Here is a 21,197-nt window from a genome sequence, read left to right on the forward strand (position 1 = left end):
GTCAAAATGTAACCTGACCTCTGAATGACCTCTGACCTCTTGTCTCCCTAATATGTTTTACCAAACAGAATGGACATGAGCTCTCATTTATGCTGTGCAGCAGCATTCACGAGCCTGTGCGCTGTTTAAGCTGTTTGTTTGTGTGTTTACATGCAGCTGTATGTGTATGCTTATACTGTATTTGTGAGGCCCAGCTTGAGTTGTAGGCTTCCACTAGCATTTTTCACTCAGATTTCTGCAGTTGATTTGTGGGCGATGTAGGCACCAAGGTTCTAACAAGGAAGAAGAATGGGTGGATTAAGAATGAAGTATCACTTTTGGTTTTGACAAAAATGCTGCTATATCAGCGGAGGAACCTTTTAAGTACTGTGTTTCACTATAAAATTAAGTAGTTAAATTACTTATACATTAACTCTTTATCATTTAAAATGTCAACTAATATGCTTTAGCAGGATCAGCAAAATCAGGTGGTATGGACCAACTCCTGAAGTACTGTAGTTCCCCCACAACATCCTTGTGGTTACAATAATTAGTAAATAATAATTAGTGAAGTTAAGTTTGTGGAACAATCAAGGTAAAAACCACAACTGAAACAGTAAACAAACAGCGCTCTGCCGTGTCTTGTCAACCCATTCATCTACATACAGGGTCACCTGGCTTCCTCTCTTGCTCCCGTCGTAATTACCGCAGCCGTTAGAGGTCACAGTGAGCAATAAAAAATAATAATGGGTCATAATAATCTGTTTGCACAGATGACCTATAGCACCATTTGTTAGGGAGGACAGTCTTGCAGGATCACATTAAACAACCCCCAACCACTGTCATGTCCTTTAAATCACATGTTGCTAAATCTCGATTGGTGTATGTGGCATCAACGTTTTGTTTTATCATGTGAAATAACTTGTTTATAGTGAGAATCTGGTTGAGAAATTAGGACAGGGTGTTTAAGGTCATGTTAGCAAGTGCATCATTAGCACTGAGGGTACTCACAAATATAGCAGAGCAGGTGTGTATTTGATGTTTCCTGTGAGGTTACAAGAATGTGCCTTCTGACTCTGTGACGATGGATAAAATACCAATACAGCAGCTTACATGAAAGAAAGACATGTCAGCGGTGATCTGGGTATATGCTGTGACACAATGCTAGCACACTATTCTTAATAACTTTATTTTCTCTCCCTCTCTCTCCTTCCACTCCCCCTCCCCTCACTGCTGCTGAAACAACAGATCACTTGGGCATCGAGTTTATGGGTAAGGAAGCTATTCTTCTCTTGCATCTACATGAGTCATGAGTGCAAACACCAGAGCTTTATGTTGGATCAACATGCTCTGTGTGCTTGCTTATATTCCATATATGCATCATTCATGACACCCTGCAAATGGCACGTGGTTGTGCCCAATCATCCATATATCATTTGGCATGGAAACAAAAAGGCTGTAGTGACTGCAAATAGCATCGGTATGAATGTAGACTCAGATTTACAACTGTCAGCCTTTCATATGCTGTACTGTACTGTATTTCTTTGCAATATTAGCTATTGGCTTTATCGCTTTCTATTCTCTCTACACATATGTATTTATATATCTTTACTTTCTGCACCATCTCCATCTTTATGCTTTATTTCTCTCTTGATCTCACCCTCTTTCTTTCTCTCACAATTGCTTATGAAGTGTCCCTTCAGAATACCAATGTGCTGCAGTCTCCTTGGAAACAGTGAGAACAGAGAGGCGGGCAGGGTACGCTGAGGGAGTTTTTATGATGTTGGCACAGTTACCAAATGCACTCCTCATTAGTACGTGTGTGCATGTGTGCACATGCATGGCACATGTTCAATAATGTGTTTCTGAAGTCCTTAGTTTCTACTTATGTGAGTTAGATGAGATTTTTCCAATGATTGTGCATCAGATGTTTGTGTGGTTTCCATGAGAGGCTGTGCAGGGTGGATGCCAGCAGCTCCTCCTCATTTTTGCCAGGCTCCTCTTTCCTGTTCTTGGCTCTCTTTGCCAGCTCTGTGTTGGGTATCACAGCTGAGGAGTGCTAGTTAACGACATGGAAGCTTGTTAACTAGAAACCCTCACTGTCTCAGTTGGTATAATTTGGGCCCTTTCCACACAGACGGGTTGGAAACGCAATGAATCATCTAGGAAAATCTACTCCCCCTGATTTGACATTGCTGCTTCTATATTCTTAAAGTAAAATTTCACAGGAACAAGCAGTGCCATGCTTCACTTTCTGCTGCACAGCCACTGCAAATGAACAAAAGCTTTTTTCAGGAAACTTGCTGAGACTATGCAAACTTGGCAGTGACAGATGATCTTTTCCACAGAGCTATCTTGCAGGTTTTACCATTTATATTCAGTGAGAGGTTTTTATGCCTCTGCAACATTGTTCAGGCTGCCACATTTTCTTTGCCTGGTCGACATCTCTAGTCCTGCCAATGTCTTCCCCAGCATTGTGTTAAGCAGCGCACAGATAGATGAGCACCTCCCACATTCAGCCCTGGTTTGTTAGTGTCTGTGGCTTTAGAAGCTGTTTCTCCTGAGAAACAGCTTAGACTCAAGTCAAGAGTCACCAAAACTTCAGTTTATCAGTTTAATTCAGTTTATCATGGATAAAGTGGGGTCCAAAGTATGTTTTTAAAGACATTTTTAAGGCCTGACCTGTAGGCTTGAATAAAGGTCAGTTGTGTGGGTTTATAACATCTTTCCATGTGTGTTAATAGCAAATGATGCAACTGAAGACATCGTTTAAAGGAACCTTTTTTATCCACACTTTGATATAATCCCAGTCAGAGACTCCTATGTTGAGGCACTGACCATTTTGGTTATAGAGTTAGTTCTAGGTGAAAAGGCTCTGCTCTTTGAGGGAGCAAAGGATCAGAGCTACAACAAGAAAGCTGCTGAGATAAATAATCGCCCTTTAATAAATAATAAGCTTAACAGTTAAGAACAAGGTTGGGTGGTGGATGGCTGAGGCAGCGAGTGGCGTATCAACAGAGTAGTCACTCAGTAGTAGAGGTTGCTGGTAATGAGCTTTTGAAGGAAAATCCTGGTCTAGCAAAGCCTGAGTCTTATTTTGAGAATTTGGGCCTTTGTTAGTGACTTTAATAAGTTAATGAGATCAAGACAGGTCAGCAGCCAGTCTAATTTGGAAAAGAAAAGGCAAGTGATTAAAATCGTCAGCCAAGCTCGCTACTGTGCACTGGCTGCTTCTGATAATCTTTACAACCTGTAATCCACAAACTATCCACCTTTAGATGGCACAGACGTGTTTAGTTTCTTGAGACATTGTCTGAAATGATTATAATTGAGAGCTCAGTTAAAGTTGGTGTTGCATAGAAGTACAGTTATCTTTTTGTTCCTGCCAGTGTACACAGGTTTACACATGACACCAGACTGATATTAAGTTTAAACCACATACTCCGCCTAATCCCATGTTATTTGCTACAGATACTTCATAGCCCTGTGCATGATTTCTCAAGAACAAACCACCAACCTCAAACAGAGTCAGGTTAAAATTAGAAGTGTCTAGAGGCTGAGATCTCTCCCCCCAGGATATCACCCATCCAAGTCAAGAGTTTTGTTACTGCCATTCCTCTGTATATATATTTTCTATGCTTAGCTAAAAAGGGGGAGAGATTTTCACTGCATCGTGTAGGTACCAGTATTTCTTTTCCATCAGAGATTTCAGAGCTCGGACTGGTAGATGTTCCACCTGGTTGTAAATCAATGTGGGAGCAAAGTGTTACAGGCAGCTGTTTTTGGAGTGGTATGGATTTTAAGTCATGTTGATTTTCAATTTCCATCCAAAGGGTTTAATGTGTATTTGTGCTGGAAGGAGGCAGTTTGGCAAAATTGAGCCAAGATGAATGGAGTTATTTGGACAAATTTTTGTTTTGTGTGTGTTTTACAGTACATATCTTTACTGGAGTCACAGGCGTTAGTGACGTTTATGCCATCCATTTTTCATTTACATGTTGTGGTGGCAAGGTAAAAAAGTTTTCATGTCACTGCTCAACTTTTGACAACTATGGGAATGAAACCCACTGTGACTGCAGCATTTCAGGATTGTACTGCTCAACGTCAAAGAAGAGATGAGTAACGACAAAAGAAACAGAAAGACAGATAGATGTAGATGCAGAGAAGCCACAGTCACAGTTGTCTTCCCAGAGATCACTTTCCAATCAAACCACATCAGTTTGTGTTTTTTCATTTTTCTGGCATTTTCTGCGATTGAGTTTTAAATTCCTCTTAGAGCTTTTGAATAAAACGCCGCAGCTCATGCCAGATATGTCTGCAGACATGTAGTTACTTGTATAAATTTAAGGATCTTGTATGCCAAGTTTGGTTGAGCATTTTTAATAGTTTTACATCTTTTGCTTGCAATTTTTGGTTTTAGTGTGTCGATTCTTGGGCCTGTAAGAAGCCATAGCAGACACCATCAAAGGAGAACTGTCCCCCAATCTGTGAAGACTCATTAGTAAAACATAATACAACACAAGTTACAGTATACAAGTCACAGGGCTCTAGAGTTTTTAGCATGGTTAAAACCCTGCAGTGTAAGATATGCACATATATTAGGTTATAAAAAGCCATTTCCACATATTATGAACGTCTAATGGCACTGCCATCAAAAATGGATCCCCTTGTGTTTCAGTTTAGACCCCTGTAGAGCAAACAGATTCAGTTCACATGACCAGAAAACTGGAGGAGATTAAAGGAGTTCAGTGATCTAATAAGCAAACTGGCAACAGCCCATTTCAGTTGCATATAAATTAACTGTATTTTAAAATCATTTTGATCCCATACTGGCAGCAGTAAAAACAAGTCAGCACAAGGCTGATCTCTGTTTTTTTGAGAAGCCAAGCAGCAGCGTTTTTGAACCAGATGCCAACAAGACAGAAGAAGACTTCCAATAAATCAGGAGTCACAGTAGCGTAGGTGACTGGGTACTAATGGATCCAAATTTTTCCAAATCATGGGACAAGCACTGTATGTCTGTATACAGTAAAGGGCAAGAGAAAGAAAAGTAATAGCAAAAACATAGACCCAGTCACCTAAATATATGGAGTATGTAAGTGGAAGGATAACACATACAGTATGTAGCAATAGATTAAAGGACATAACCGGCCAAGAGTGCATGCTTACTTTAGCAGACCTGCATTAGGAAAGGTTTTATCCACCATCAGCAGTCTGCTCTCCAGTTCTCACCAGTGGCTGAAAAGTCTCATCCGTCTCTGCCTGCATTGTCTGATCTCTCCTCACTCTCATTGATCCTCTCCTGTCAGTCTGAACTGCTCCTGAAACAGACGAGCAGATACGCCATACAGGTCAGAGCTGTCCACACTGCACAGTATTTGCTACTGGAATGTAGCTAAGGTTAAAGTACATCGTGTAAGGAAAAGAAACCTTAAACTCACAGATACCTGGAGCTTTCTGAAACAACAGAATCTAAAATGTTTCTTGAAACCATCATGATGAGTTACTGAGTACAGGTTGACTGAGTAAGTAGATGGCAGTAAGGAGGTTGTGCACAAGCTACAGGTTAATAATTTGTCCTGAAAGCTGCTTGAATTATGGCATCATGTGCTTCGTTTAGTCTGCACACATAAACATAATAACGGCTCAACGATTGATGAATTGCACGTTTAGTGAAAACAAACCTCAGAAATGGGAAACCACAACAAGCCAATGTGAAGTTATAAGAAAGATGTAATTTAAAGATGAACTCTGACTCAGTGTTTTTCTGGGAGACTGCAAGCTCAGGCTGATGTGTGTTTAGTCTGGATGTCATAAACTGTAACTTTAAACCTTATTGATTATTCTTAACTGTGATTATGGTTCAAACTCTCAGTAGCTTATATGCTAGCAGGGCAGTTTGTTTGTGTAGCCAGCAAAACTGACCTTTTTAATCCTTTATCATCATTCATCCACTGTCACACTTGAACCAAGGCCAATGTGCTGCCACTAAACATTAAACTTTACTGCGCTCAAACTAGAGGCCACTGTTTAATTTGTAATTGTACAAATGCAACACAATTTAATAAACCTTAACCTAATATCTGCAACAGACCTTGACAGTGCCAGTGCCTGCCAGCAATCTGACTCGTCCATATGCCCAAAACGTTAGACAAAAATCCTTGAATGACTCACACACCTGGCGCTGCTTATCACATAAAATAAGGGCGAGATCGTGTATCCTGTTATTGCCTAGACGGAATATGAATTTGTGTCCTTTCTTGCATTTGTTGATGCTCAAGAGATTCTTGGATGGGTTTGCAGGAAGCAACCGAGTTATACCTGATAGAATTATGTCAAAATATGAGTCCAGATTTAACCAAAATTCAGGCTGGGAGAGTCAATAAAGATAGAAGCAGATGTGCTGCAGCATTGCCAATTGCATTTTTGGTGTCTTCTCTTTCTGTTTATATGTCATGAGCCTTAGTATGGAGATTTCAGGCCTCTGATCAGGGTTTGAGAGTCAGTATCCCTAAGAGACATGCTGTCAACATGCCATTCATCTGTGTGTGCTGTCATCAACTGTTTGACTGTACTGTTACTGTATGTACCAGTTTGTGTATATTTCAGTCTTTGTGCACTTCATGACACAGGTGTGCATTTGCATGATGACAGCATTTTGATTATTCCTTTATTCATAGAAATAAATACCACTTCCTTCTTAAAACGTACTAATTAGACATGATTTCCAAGGGTTTGTTCATCCAAAATTACATAAAATTATAATTGTATCCATGCAAAAACTACTTGTCCAACTTGAACAACTATTTGTCCCCATTTTGAGATGTCTGTCTGAGCTTTCAGTCACCACTCCAATAACATTACCATTATTTTCTGTAGAGAGTAGTTACAAAGAAAATGAGCCACAGTGAGATCTGCAGATAATACGAGTAAACTTTATGCTGTTTTTCAAGTCTGTGCAAAAAAAAGCTTTGAATTAGAGTGGGAGCAGTAATCCTGCAAACACAGCATATATGACTAAAATATCTGAAAAGTGCCAAACTCTGGTTGACCCAACCCTTTTGATATTGACATGTGAATGAATATAACTGTCATTCTCTTTTTGTCAGTTACATGAATAAATGATAGAGTATTCGAGGATAAGTCCATGTGTGGATCACCATTTCAGCAAGTATTTTTGTGTGTGTATTTTGTGTTAGTGTATTAAATCAAACAATATGGGCTGGCTTTTAGCACTTAAGGATCTTTAATGTATATAAGGCTGAGTCAGGGATATTTTACCACTTATTCCATTATTTATTGATTTCTCTTACAGGCCAAGGTATCTGTATGGAAACATGGCTACTGTAAACTCATTCTGAATGTATAAGATTACATACATACAAAAAGGTCACAGCAGCTCCTCTATCTCTGCTGCTACCACCTTTAGTGTACAGTCATTTTTCTCTTGCTGTTAATAAGAAACCAGAAGGGCTCTGCAGGGCACTAGGCCTGAATTGGAAATAAATAGAAGATGTGACCCCACGGCCCCACAGATGGAACATGAACGTGCTTTCCCTCGCTCGAGCCGTGATTGCCGTGTAATTGACATCATGAGAGTGTGTTTGTGCATTCAGTAGGTGTGTCCAAACAAGGACGTGTAAAAGTAGGAGGGAGGTGGTTTGACCTTGCCAAGATATTTATGTTTGGCCTTACACCAAGCATGCTGCATGCAAACTGTAGATCACATGTACGTCTGAATGTATGAGATACTGTGGCACTGCAGCTAGAACAACATGGAATCACTCTGTTATCACAAAAAATCATCCTTTATTGTAAAAATGTGTTTAAAGTACCATATTATTATATGGTGCTAACATTTTCTTAAGTAAAGACTCATTAGCTTTAGGCACAAAGGTGACAAAAGGTGAAGTCTGTTATGTACTGATGAAGACTTGATGCTGTTGAAAGCCTATAAACAGCCAATAAATAGATTTTAAGTTGCTGTTATTTAGTCAAATGACCATTTCTTTGTTTAGAAGGCCCCTGCTTGTAAAACAAGAGTTTAATCTCAGTGAGACTTTACATGGTTAAATAAAGGATAAGTAAAATAAAATAAAAGGAGCTTTAAACAGTTGCATATTGTGGCTTGTGTTGCTCTGGAGAGAGCTCTCTAAGTCTAAGAAATTAGCCCTGGTGGGTTGAGACTTAAATTTTTTATCGTGTGCTACACACTGGGAGTGTGAAGTTTGAAAGATGGAGACATTCATCAGGTGTGATTAGTTCCTCAGTGAGGTATAAAGATGCTAAATTAACAAAGGAAGATGCAAAGTGCTGTTATAAGAAGAGTGAAATGTAATAATTCCTGCATAATGCCTGCACAAAGATCTTCATCAGACATTTTTAAATCAAATGGGGAGGAGGTGGGTAGTACATGTTACAGACAAAACCTGCTGAATATGTTTAGGACAAAACGCTGCAAGCTGCCCCTCCCCACCTCACTCTCTTCTTCACATTTCCCAGTCCTCTTTCTTCCTCACTCTGTTTTTATCGGTCTCTCTGTCTTCCCTGCAGCCAACCTCAGTGTGCTCCCGCAGGACAGCCCCCAGCTCCCTCTAATGATATAATTATAGCCAATGAACCAATGTGATGACTCAGGCTGATTAGCGGCATCAAAACAACACTGGCCCCAGACATAAGTCAGACGTAGATGGAGGAAGAGAAATAAGGGCTCACAGGAGAGGAGAAGATGCAATAACAACAGACTAATAGACTCTGTGACATCTGGTATTGCAGGGATTATATATGACCTACTGCAAGTATGACTGGTTATGTAATATCTATGTGGGCATCAGTAGCTTAAAGGCTTCAGTGGTAAAGCTTGTCCGGAGAGATCTGTGGATCAAATTCCCAGGCAGGCTTGAAAGTCTTGATGTGGCAGTGAATTAGTAATGCTCTGTCCTCAGCTGCTATCAGGGTGCCCTTGAGCAAGATGCCATGGCTGCAGTTGTGTTGGCTGTGGTTTTATTCGGCATCTCCCAACAGTAATTTCTGAGCAGTGGCAGAGAACTTTATCTAATCTGTGTTAAAGTGGCTATTCAAACCCATCCACAGTAAAAGTATGTCTCAATCACTTCAATGTAAAACCCCAACCCTTGTGTCATCTTTGCATTTTTTCCAAGGTCTGAGTCCTGCTAAATAAAACTTGATCGATTGCCTATTAATGCATCTGAAGGCAACTATGATTTACTTGTTTGCAGCAAACAAGACAGCTTCCATTTTTCTCTACTAATGGCGTCCGTCCGTGCCATAACTCTTCTTGTCTCCATGTATTCAAGCTCCATTACATGTGGCATCCATTTCTAAAGCAGTTGGTGTCTGTCGGACCATTACTCCATGATAGCAGGGCTGATAAAGTGAGTTAACTAAGAACAGCAGGTGTTCCTCGAGAATTGTAAATAGATGTTTGTGTATTGGGTTTTGGGTTGCTATTTTATTTCAGTTTTATTTGGTTTATTTATCACAGAAGTAATTACACTTACACTGGAAAGAATCTGCAAGGCAGATACAAAAAACCCCAGAGAGCTGCTGCAACGCAACTGGTTGTTTGTTGATTTAAAATGGCTGTTTGGGTGCTGTAAACAACAATGTTAGAAATTAAAAGTGGGTAAGTACAAATCTCCAAATCATGTTTAATTCTGTGTTATGGTTAGATTGCAGTATAGTATTAATTTGTCTCTGTGAATATTGACTGTGGGAGCTCAGCAAAGATCCACACATATACAGTATACACACTCTTACAAACAGACAAAAAACCACATCTTTGTCATCCTTCCTATCTTTTCCCTTCTCCTTTATCTCCTATACACACATACACTGACAGATATGGGCATGATCCAAATTAATGTGACTCTTTCTCTGTTTTGTTTCCCTACAGAGAGCAAAGAGGTGTACAAGAGACAGGTGCTGTCAATCACCTCCATCGCCATGGCGATCAGCCTCCTGGGAACGCTGTGCATGGCCCTGTACTGCCGCAACAAGTGAGCGGATAAACGCGCAAAAACAAACACACGTCAAAACCTCAGCTGAAAATCTTGAAACGTTCGGTTTCGGGACACAGTTTAAAGCATCGTTTGAGTTTAGGTGGTGATCATTTATATTGGTAGCGATCACTTTGAGCTGAGAAGAAAGCAGCAGCAGTACTATAAGAAAATCTGATTTTTTTTTTATCCAAGCCTCTTGCTGAAGCTGTGTACTCACATTTTTTTTTAATTGCTACTGGCATTTCAGGAGTTCTTATGTTTGGCTTTACCTCCTTATAAGCTGATTAGATAACGGGACTTAACTACTGGCTTGTTTCTATGTTACAACTACCTCCCCATCTTTCAGTATCCTAATTATCAGGCATAATGAATAGAAATTATGGTTGAAACTATCAAATATAATTCAGCAATTGTAATTAACAGGAGTTAATTTATTTGTCTCTACATACACAATAAAAACTACAATTATAAGTGACAAAACACCTGGTCAAAACACTATCTACATTATAATACAATTCTACACGAATAAAATCATGAACAGCACCGACATGATTCATTTCAGGCTCTGGTCCGAGTCAGTTTTACCTTTAAATAGCGTTTCCTGCAGTGCTGATCACTGTGGCTTGGGTTAGAATTAAAGTAAGAAGAAAAATAAATCGATATGCAAATAAAATTTAGCACTACAGTAGCAGCGAGCGCGTGCTCTCTCAGATTAACTCTTTTTCTCTGCATGCTCTGATGTGACATAAGGAATCTTCCCATGAATATACTGACAGGTAAATTAGCTGCAGTGACATGTAACTTCATCCCAACTGAACTGAATATTTTTCCAGTGATGATTTTTTAAATTTACTTTTATGATAACGTTTATGATAAAACTGCCGTAGGTTCTAAAGTAAGCAAAATGTTCATTAATATGTATGTAGTGGGCAGACCAAATGTCCAAGGAGACATCTCTGATTTAGTGAAGGCCAGTGGAACATGTTGAGGCATGTTGAACAAAATCCCACAGCAGGTATTTGCAACAATTTGTAAATCTCATTATGTGCACACACATATTCATAGCCCATTATAACTCAAAGGTCAGCTCATGGGGCTCTTGCACTCTCTCCTTTCTGTCCCTCCATCTCCATCTGCATATGTTTGCAGTGCACGCTCTGTGTGGGCACAGTAATTGGCATATGGATGGGCTACATCTATGCCTGGCTGTGAGAACTTTGCATTGTTTTCAGAGAGACTTTATATTCTGAACAGCATTGGGTCAAACATCAGGTATATAACAGTGTTCTGTCATTTAGGGTATATGGAGCGTGGAGCAGGCTGTGATAGATGACACTGTAATTCCATAGGCTTCCCTCTGTAATATAATGATGTGAGTGAGTGAGCAGCCTGACAACAAGATAATCAGATCAAGGCAGGATGGACAGGCACTTTCAGTGAATCCATAATTAAGTGAGGGAACTATCTCGCTGAAGGAGAAGAAGCATAGAGCCTGGGAGGAAGTGTTCATGCAAATCTGAGTGATTCGCAACGATAAAATCAAAGACAGAACAAAGACGACAGACAAAAATGCAGCTACTCTGTATGAAAGGCAAACAATTCATCAGTCCATACAGTGGACTCCTTTTTGTCTTGTGTTTTTCTAGTTATTAGCATTAATAACTTAATAACTTGACTTAACTGAACATGTTAAGAAGGTTGTATCTCTGCAGATGACAAATTTATGTATAGATTTAGGAAAACTATGAATCTGTGAACTTAATTTTAGCCCTCACAATGGGCCAATGTTTTATCTTGGATTCTAAGTATGTCTTTTAGAACCATTCATAAAAACACACAGGTTTTCCTAATCAGCTGTATGCTGAGCTGTAACAACAGGCGATCAGGCTGGTTACAAGAGATGCTGATTGGAGGTTACTGACATCATTTAAACAACCCTGGCATGATTTGTGTGACGCTTTAGGCCTTGACTTGTTCATCAAATCAGCTAACTAAGTCAAAACAGTTTCAAAATAACAAAGCTAAATGTTCTGCATGGTACAAACAGTAGCTGATGCAACACGAGAGATGACACATCTCTAAACAAAAAACGTTTGATATCTCCAAAAGCATATGCATCCCTCGTAAAGAGCAAGCAAGCTAAAGCATCAAGTAAACAACCAGACTGTGCCGAGGCTTAAAAAGAGATAATAGACCTTTCATCTTAAGTAAATGCTTTTACAAAAGTAGTGTGTGCCAAATGTCACAGCCTTCTTCTAAGAAAATATAATTAAAGTGCCAAAGGGGTGAAAGGATAGGAGTTTACCATGAGACTGTTTGCAAACAGTGAAAGGCTCTATCAGCTGGATCTGATAATAAACACACCTCTACCACAACAGAATAAAGAGTTTAGTGCATGTTCATCTCAATGAGTGGGTAAACTGCACTGGTCAGTAAAAGAAACCAGAAGAGCTTGGGAGTAATCAGATTTAAACTTTATGCTACACAAGGTCTAATTATTTCACTTCCTCTATGATTATCTCTAGACCTCTTGTCATGAGTCAGCTCTGAGTCCAGTGTCAGACTAATTAGTGTGCCAGTCAATAACTTAATTCCTTCGCTGTATTTGCAATAAATATTACAAACAGTCCTGATTTAACCAGTATAATTAAAACACATCTGAAGAATAAGGAGTTGTGTTTATAGTTAAACCACGACATTAATAACCTGGATGCTGTAACAATGTGTGTATTACTGTTACAGTGATCAGGAAGGTCCAATACACCTGTTAACTAGTACACCCCAAGAGTAGGAACAAATTATCTATATGCTCAGTTAGTATATAGTATGTTCAACAACCCTATAGATACTCCTCATTGTCAACACGAATGGCACAGGATGTTGTGGGTATTTACAAATGTTAGTCCAGAAACTCAACAAAATAGTTGTGTATAATGTTGATGTTTATGGCAAGATTAAAAACACACCTAAGTTCTTACTTCTACACACTATAGTGATTTTTCAGGTTAAAATACAACATTGTAAATACTGTAAATCATTACCAGAGCCAAATAAACTTAAAATGGTCATATCTATGGCTGCAAATAAGCGCTGTGTACTGTAGTTTGTTGTGATGTGTGCAGCTTGGGGTTAAAATTGTCAGAGACTGATGTCATCCCTTTGTGAAACAAATTCACTGCAATTGTCACATTTTCTCCAAACTTTCTCCCGACTAATTAGCTAATTGCCCCAGAGCTCCTGTTCTGAATTAATAAGAGCAAACTTGTAGATTATTTGCAAATGGGACTTGATAATGTCAAAATGTTGGTTGTAAAACATAATTACAAAACTGATGAATTCAAAATAAGTTTTATTAGAAGTAAATTGGAGAGCCTAATGTGATGCTGTTGAAGCATTCATGCAGCGTCCTCTTTGGAAGTAACTGAGGAACGTTTAAGGCCAACAGATGCTTTTCTCCCTATCCAGAGCACATGTTAGGAGTTGATGCTATCATAATACATGTGATCAATCAGTTATCAGTCATATTATATATATATATATATATATATATTATATGTACACTGATTGGCTGGTGAAAACATTCAGAGATGCATAAAGCAGTTCAGCTGTCAGGAGTCAAAGCTGAAAAAAATGTCAGTTGTCCATCATCCTTTTGTTCTTTCTCTCTAGGAGGCGCAGAGAGAAGCTCCAGGCCCACCTGAAGGAGAGTCGCAGTTTGAAAAACTACACTGCCAATTCCAATAGCGGCCTGGATGCCAAGGTGAGGGCCCAAAACACCAACCTACAAATGCATGAGGTGACTACTGCGGTTTTCTTTCTCCATCTTGACTTTCTTTCAAGGTTTGCTTTTGTTTCTTTTAAGACTGCCTGCATGGTGATGCAGATGTTTGGTAGACAGCATAACTGCGATGACATTAGCTTGAACCTGCTGTGACTAAGAAAATGCAGTTTTAATTCAGCTTCAGTTGCAAATCACCATCCTTTATTAGTAATGTTTTTAATATTCATATGTGCCATTGGCTAATTAAAAGTACTTCAGGCTTTGTTACATAGATTGTTGCTAAGGTCGGTACCGATCCCATGTTATCAGTGCCCCTGACAAGACATGACACATATAACACCTCAGAGCATTAGCATCCATCACTGAATTCAGCACCCGTTGGAAGCTGCACACTCTGAATCAATATATATTCCTGTCTCCACCTGGCCACTTGCATCAGGCGGCTCAGGTCTTTGAGCGACCAATCGTTCAGTGGTTTGGGATCGCCATCATCTTCTCAGCACTCTTTGTCATCGCGTCTCCCCCAGATGTGCGTCTCTGCATCGCTGGAAAACATCAAACTGTAAAATTCAAATCTGCCGTTTTGTGTATCCGTGCACCATTATGCAGAATGTGTCTTTTTAAAGCTCTACCTATCTGATCTACACCGTTTAGACTAAAAGCTTTATTGAATCAAAGAAAGCACATGTACAATATACACACATGTATCCATGATAAGCACATTAATATTCACAAGATGGCTATATCAGTGTGTGGGCACAGAAATTTATTTGCTGAATGTGAGACCCACTTTGCATACAGCTGGCAGTCGGTGTTTGGCCTGATTTTTCCAGACTTGTCCTTGTCAGGTTCATCAGTATGTGAGTAAAAACGAGACTGACCTCTGGAGAGAACAGCAGTATCGGTCGAAACTTTACTCTTTAATTTCAGTATTGTGACAGTTTCTGTTGATCTGTGCTATAACTCGTCACTTGGCAAGACTTTTTTTTACTGCTCTGTAAATTATACTCAATATCAAAATAATCTTCAAAGATGCTTCCTGGACAGAACTGTACAATTTAGCGATAATTAAAGGTAAAATTCAGAGTATTGGTTGTAATAGCAGTTCTAAATCCCGTGCTAATGCATCCTTGAGGCTTTTATTCAGAACAGTAGGTGAGTTAAAAACACAAACAGTGAAATGTGTTTCAATCAAGAATTCCACTCAGTGTAAATGAAAACTAAATTTTTTGATAAAATGGATGAATGAGTAATAAATATTCACTGGGATTTAAATGGAACATTTTCTTTTATGGAAATACATTTGAAGGTCAATAATAACAAAATCAGCACAACTGAATAAAAATAGTGTCAGAGCTTTGCCTCTGTTTGTCAGAGGAAGGAAACTACTTTCCAGGAAACTTTAAAGAAACAACACTGTAAAATAAAGCCTTACCCATTTATCTCCCTTTCCTACAAGTAACATGAACTAGCTTTAAGAAGTGCATGAACATACATGTAAATTAGGATTTACTGAAAATGTGCAACATACTGTAAGTTGAATCAACAGGTCACAGAAAGTGTCTGAATTAAGCTGGGCTGACCCATCGACTTTAATATTAGGCGATTGGGCTTTAAAGCATTAGGGACATTCTTGCCTGAGGCTCTCCGCTTGAGTTTCAGTTCACAAAGGGTTCAGATATCTAAGGTATAGCTTGGAGACAGAGCTAACCAAGGCTTGAAAGCAATCTGTAAGATCTGGAGTATGTGGAGACAGTGCGTCAGGTGTGCCTCCTCACATTAGCCTCAAGCTGAGGGCTCTGCCAAGGACAAGCAAACTGGCCAAACACAAGTGAAGATCAATGGCAGCCGTCCAACCTTCTACATGGATTTATAGTTTATATGTTACACAATTGCAAATTCTTTAATCAAAGTGATGCACTTCAAGATTGAGTGTAATTGTACTACACTGAATGTAAGCAGAAATGGGTATTTACCAGTCAGCATTATTTTGATGTGGAGACGTACGTAACATTTATTTCAATAATTAATCATCCAGCTCCACTGTCACAGTGAGCTACTGTGACCAAGGAATTTCCCTTGTGGATCAATAACGTTAATCTAGTCTAATCTAGTCTAATCTAATCTAATCTAATCTAATCTAGTGCTGAAGTAGTTGAGGTGCTGTTGCAATATGTCCAGCCATTACAAGTGCAGTATATCCTATTAACATCCAACTGTAACCTAAATTTAAACTACATTAAGAACCTGATCTCCACAGGACAACAGAGTCATTATTGATAAGACCCAAGTCAATAGGAAGAAGGTTCAAACCAGCTGCTCTTTAAACTTGTTTCTTTTCCTCTTTTAGCTGGAAGCTTCGCCTAAACTTCAAATGGATCAATGCTCTTTCAGCATTGTGATATCTTTTTTTTCATGCTTCTTGGCTATGCTTGTGCTTTTTAAGACTTTTTAAGACACTGATGTAATTATGATCAGTTAGTGGGTCACGTTAAATGTCCTGAACAAACCGATCATTTGTGCCTTACCTGCTGGAGATGCTTTCTCATCTACAGTACCCCTTTTAATTGATTACGTTTGGAATTCAAGGCCAAAATCGTACAATCGTACACATATATACTGTTGTTGCTTCAGCTCAGATTACATAACACAGTCACAGTCCTGCTGCAATCACAGTGTGAAATACGAAGTGATGGTCAGATCTGTGCAGGTGTTTGGTGTCTGAGTAGACACCTTCTCTGTCGCCTGGTCACCTGAGCCACACAGTGGCTTTGTGGTTAGTGCTGCTGCTTCATTTGAGGTTGAGTCTTTTACAGATTGTTAAGTTCTTATTTTCACTTTTAAACAACTCACACTGTTTTATTGCGGAAACCAGCTTTTCCTGAAATTACCAGGTAAAAACAGAGACAGATAATTCTTTACTTGTTCTTTTATCCAACACTTAATGAGAGACTAGTGTATAATTAGCATTAGCATTATGACCCAGTCACACCAGAAACTCTCACAGCAAAGTGAATCCACATGTCCTTGCAAAATGGGCTGTGCTAAAAGCCTGGTGACATGTAGGGACTACTTGCAGGGCTAATTAGTGATATACTGCAGCTGGTGAGGCAGCCACTCACACAGGAGCCAGCTGGGATCACACACTGCTCAGCAAAAGCATGGATACAATAGCTCAGAGTTAGCTGTCTGTTGGTGAGCTCAGCTGCATGTTAAGTGCATACATCCAACAGACCGCTCTGTACCATCAGCACCTGTTTGTGATACAGCTTATGATGCAGCTGTCCCAGTGGTCATGATTAATATAAGGTTAAATATAAACCAAGTTAGAATACTCCTGTTCTCTGTTCCCTCACAGGTCAGCACTGTCAGGACAGTTTTCTGGACTACAGGTGTATTTCCAAAGTTAACTAATAAATCACTAATAAACTGAGTCTCTCATTAGCAAACTGATATCAGTGTTTCAGCTGAAATGAGCTGGCTTTGTTTAAAATGCTGGTGTCAGTGGGTCAACTATGTTTTCCAAGACATATGTTTAAGTCATGCATATTTAATTATTATTTTTAAAATTAAGAATATAGTGATTTTTCTTCTGCCATGGAGAAAGTAAGTGGTGTATATTACGCCAAAACATAATCGAAGATTATCTAAAAAAGTCCTTTGGCTCTTATTTTTATTAATATCTCTATTAACACTGGCTCATGAATTATTGATTTCAGTTCACTGACTACAGAATCTATTGTTTAGAAAAATCCAGGCTTTGGTTTGAAAATGCTTTTAAATCTTTTGTTTGTTTAATATCTGCAGGAGCCTTTAGAGAACTCATATGCAAATAATATGTATGTTTATTTTGTGCGTGCACACCCTGAATCACATTGATCTGTCTGCAGGCAATCAATTACCAACATTTATGAACACAACAACAAACTCAGGGTCAGTGGTGCTTTAGGAATATGCACTCATTCAAATGTGTCCAACACATCAAATTATGCTCTCTCTGTGTTTGTTGCATATTTGTCACATTTATTCACCATAATTAGAATCCCATTTAATTTTTCCATTTCTAGCTGTAATATGGATTTTAACATTTTTGTATTGGATTGAAACACATGTACTTAGATAAACACTCAATATAATTGTGTGGGTCATGACAAAGGAGGCAGAACTTTCCAGCAGTGGCCATTTATATAAAATGAGCACTACTGATTAGCGCTGCAGGGCCCTTTGTTGGAAGTATTTGATTAAGCAATGAACTAAAAAGCAGCTCTGAGTTAGCTGGTCTTTCTGTATCAATCAGGCTTTACCACCCTATCATGAATTCCTCAGGTGTTCCTCAGTCTGTCATTGCTGCATAATTAAAACTTCTCTTTCTCTGTCATGAATAAGAGCATCCTGCACCTGCTAAGACTCAGTGTGTTTGTGTGTGTGTGTTTATAATGCTATAAAGCTGTTTCTGATGCTAGCATCTCTGCACAAATCATAAAAATCATCTCCTGGTTCCCTCCGGATAGTCTGTCAGTGCTAAAAAACCACAGTGCCAGAAGTACACAGAGTGTACGCTTGTCCCTATCTCAGATTAAAACATCCATTACAGTACACACATATACACACATACATATCCATTAATATACACCATTACATGCTTCCTTTGCACCACAAATGTCCAGACATGGAGTCACTGTCACAGCAATGATTATTTTTGCCTGTTGTATTTGTGAACTTTTATGGAGCTAAAGACACGGGTTTCTTTGCCTGCAGCTGTGCAAGAAAACATTACATTTTTATTGATGACTTCCATAAACAGTCAGTATTTCTGTTTGACGCATGCTCACAGTTTCTAGTTTTCCCTTGAGCAGCGTTTCTGAAGTCTGGGTCTGCTTTAAAACTGAAACGAAACGGACACTGTACCACACAGTGTCAGTGTTTCTGATTGGAGCCACTTTTCACTCTTTGAGTTGGTGTGAAATCAAAACACTGTGAAAATGGACGCTCCTTCACTTACAGGCGAATATACTGTCATCCATTTCTTCTTAATCATGAATTAACAGGACATCCGAGTGTTGACACATCCTTCTCTGAATAATCGTAGCCCACTTTCTTAGGTTGCTAGCATAATGACTGAGAAATGAACATCTGCTCAAAGGAAGCTTCAGTATTAATTAACAGCTTGGATGTGCTTGGTGTCAGAACATCAGAATGAGCAGAGATGAGAGAAATTTTAGCACTCAGAGCACAGACAGTGATGCAACACTGTCCATCAAATGCATTGGATTCCCGTTACATTGAAACTGTGTATTTATTTTTGTCTTAATTTTATGTTTTGTTTTATTGTGTAAGAAAAGACACTGTTAAAGGCGTAGTCCCGGAGTTAGTGTAATGAATTTCTAAATATAAAACATGTCATCACCCTGCACGGTTACTTAATCTTTTGTTGTTGCTGTAGAAGTTAGTCCACCTAATGAATATTTATTGCTAATTTCATCTAAATAGCCCTTAACTAACTAAAAAATGAACTAAATTAACAGATTTTGTTTTTACCACCTACATAAAGAGAATTTTTTAAATGCCTTCCACAGTGATCTGTCATTCTCTGAAGAGGGTCAGTCAATCTTACGTATTGGAGAATGCAAACAACTGACAACTCAGTAAAGTCAAACAGCTGCAGAGTAAACTGATTTGAACAGTGAAGTACTTTTCTCTTATGAAGTAAACCAGAGATTCTGTGAAGATAAAAATCAGATGTGAAAGTTTAAAACTAAGATGATAAGATGTGATTGTTTTTGAGTGGTTCCTAATGAACATGTTTTCTAATCATCTACATCTGCTTCAGTTGAGACAGCACTGCAATAGCTACAGTATTAATTCAATTTGCAAATCAGTGTATGTCATGAGTTTGTCAAGTGCAAATTAGCCTCCAAATATCTGGATGGTCACATCACCATGTCTCTGTGTGACACTAATGAGGCCAGTGTCCTGCAGAGGATCATCAAATGGGATTGCATCTGTGACAGTCTTGTTAGTGAGGCATTAAAATATGAGTGTGTAAAGAAAAAGACTTTGGAACAAGAAATTGCACAAAAATCTGTGTCTCTTACCTTATGTTACCAAAGTGTATAAGTTACCTGAGGTAGGTTTGTGTAGCAGATAAGAAATCAACCACTCTCCTCATATCTTTCAAAGTTTGCACTTTTGAGGTGTTCATAGCAGATCTCACTATGTGAGTGAGTCTGCCTCGACAACAACATTGTGGAGTGCACAATCAAAGAAGTGCTTTGTTTCATTGCATATTTTTCTCCAGAGATGGGGATGAACATGAAAAGAGTTACAAGAAAGAGCCTGGGACCTACACGGTGCCACGGCAGTGCTGATTTATAGAGATGACGTCTGCAGGGGAGAACAATGGCAGGAGAGGGGACAAAGGAAGGATCAGGGAGGATGAGAAAGCGATTCCAAAGACATATAGTAATATTGCAGACTGCCTTTCTGATCAAAATAAAGGAAAAGATAAATCTGGACACAACCCACAACAGTCACTTAAGTACTAAGGTTCAACAAAATAACATTAACATTTTACAACATTGTGTGCTATAGTGTCAAAAGATACCATTGACTAGTTCCAGTTTTAAATTAACAGCTTCATAAAGTTATACAAAGATTGGACACAGAAAGAACAAGAAAGAATGAACTGCTTGTGTACATATTTAAATTCTCATTTTGTCTTAATATTTCTTAATATGCTTTACACAGAAGCACTCAGAGCTTAATTGCACAGATCAACTTTCCCACTGTGATGAAGCCATGTTTTGCCAAGGCTTATTCATAATTAATTTCATGGTATTTCTGGATTACTTAATGCAGATACAACTTAAGACACACATACATATATAATATTCTCAGCTCTTGGAAAATATGTGTGCAAAGTATGAGTGCACTCTCTTGCAATATAAATGGTAGATGTGATTTTTTTTTTTTTTCCTCATCCAGTAGTATTAATTCAATTCAATGTATTTGTATAGCGCCAAATCACAATACAAATCATCTCAAGGCACTTTACAAAACCAAAAAACCCAACAAATCCCTTATGAGCAAGCACTTGGTGACAGTGGAGAGGAAAGACTCCCTTTAACGGAAGAAAAAAACCTCCAGCAGAACCGGGCTCAGTTTGGGCGGCCATCTGCCTCGACCGGTTGGGGTGAGTGGATAGAGCAGAGAGAAAAGAACAGCAACAATAAACAACAAATAGACACTGCAGGTTGGTGGGACCAGTAACTGCACATCAGCAATATACAGCTCCAGGACCAGGGACACCTGCAGAAGGTACAGAGAGAGAACAGAGAGAGGGAGGGAGAGAGCACAAACTAGGGGAGAGAGAGAGCACAAGGTTAGTGACATTCAATGGTGGAATATACATGTGA

The 21,197-nt window shown here is 39.0% G+C and overlaps 1 protein-coding gene across 1 annotated transcript in view; it reads left to right on the plus strand.

Moving 5' to 3' along the window:
• nrg3a (neuregulin 3a) overlaps positions 1–21,197 on the plus strand; it is a 270,644-nt gene that overhangs the window by 240,366 nt on the left and 9,081 nt on the right. Inside the window, exons 5-7 of the mRNA XM_026309893.1 lie at positions 1,228–1,251; positions 9,896–9,998; positions 13,671–13,797. Coding sequence (XP_026165678.1) covers positions 1,228–1,251; positions 9,896–9,998; positions 13,671–13,797 — 254 coding nt within the window. The remainder of the gene's footprint in view (positions 1–1,227; positions 1,252–9,895; positions 9,999–13,670; positions 13,798–21,197) is intronic.

The sequence above is a fragment of the Mastacembelus armatus genome, chromosome 15 (assembly GCF_900324485.2).
Source record: "Mastacembelus armatus chromosome 15, fMasArm1.2, whole genome shotgun sequence".
Lineage (NCBI taxonomy): Eukaryota > Metazoa > Chordata > Actinopteri > Synbranchiformes > Mastacembelidae > Mastacembelus > Mastacembelus armatus.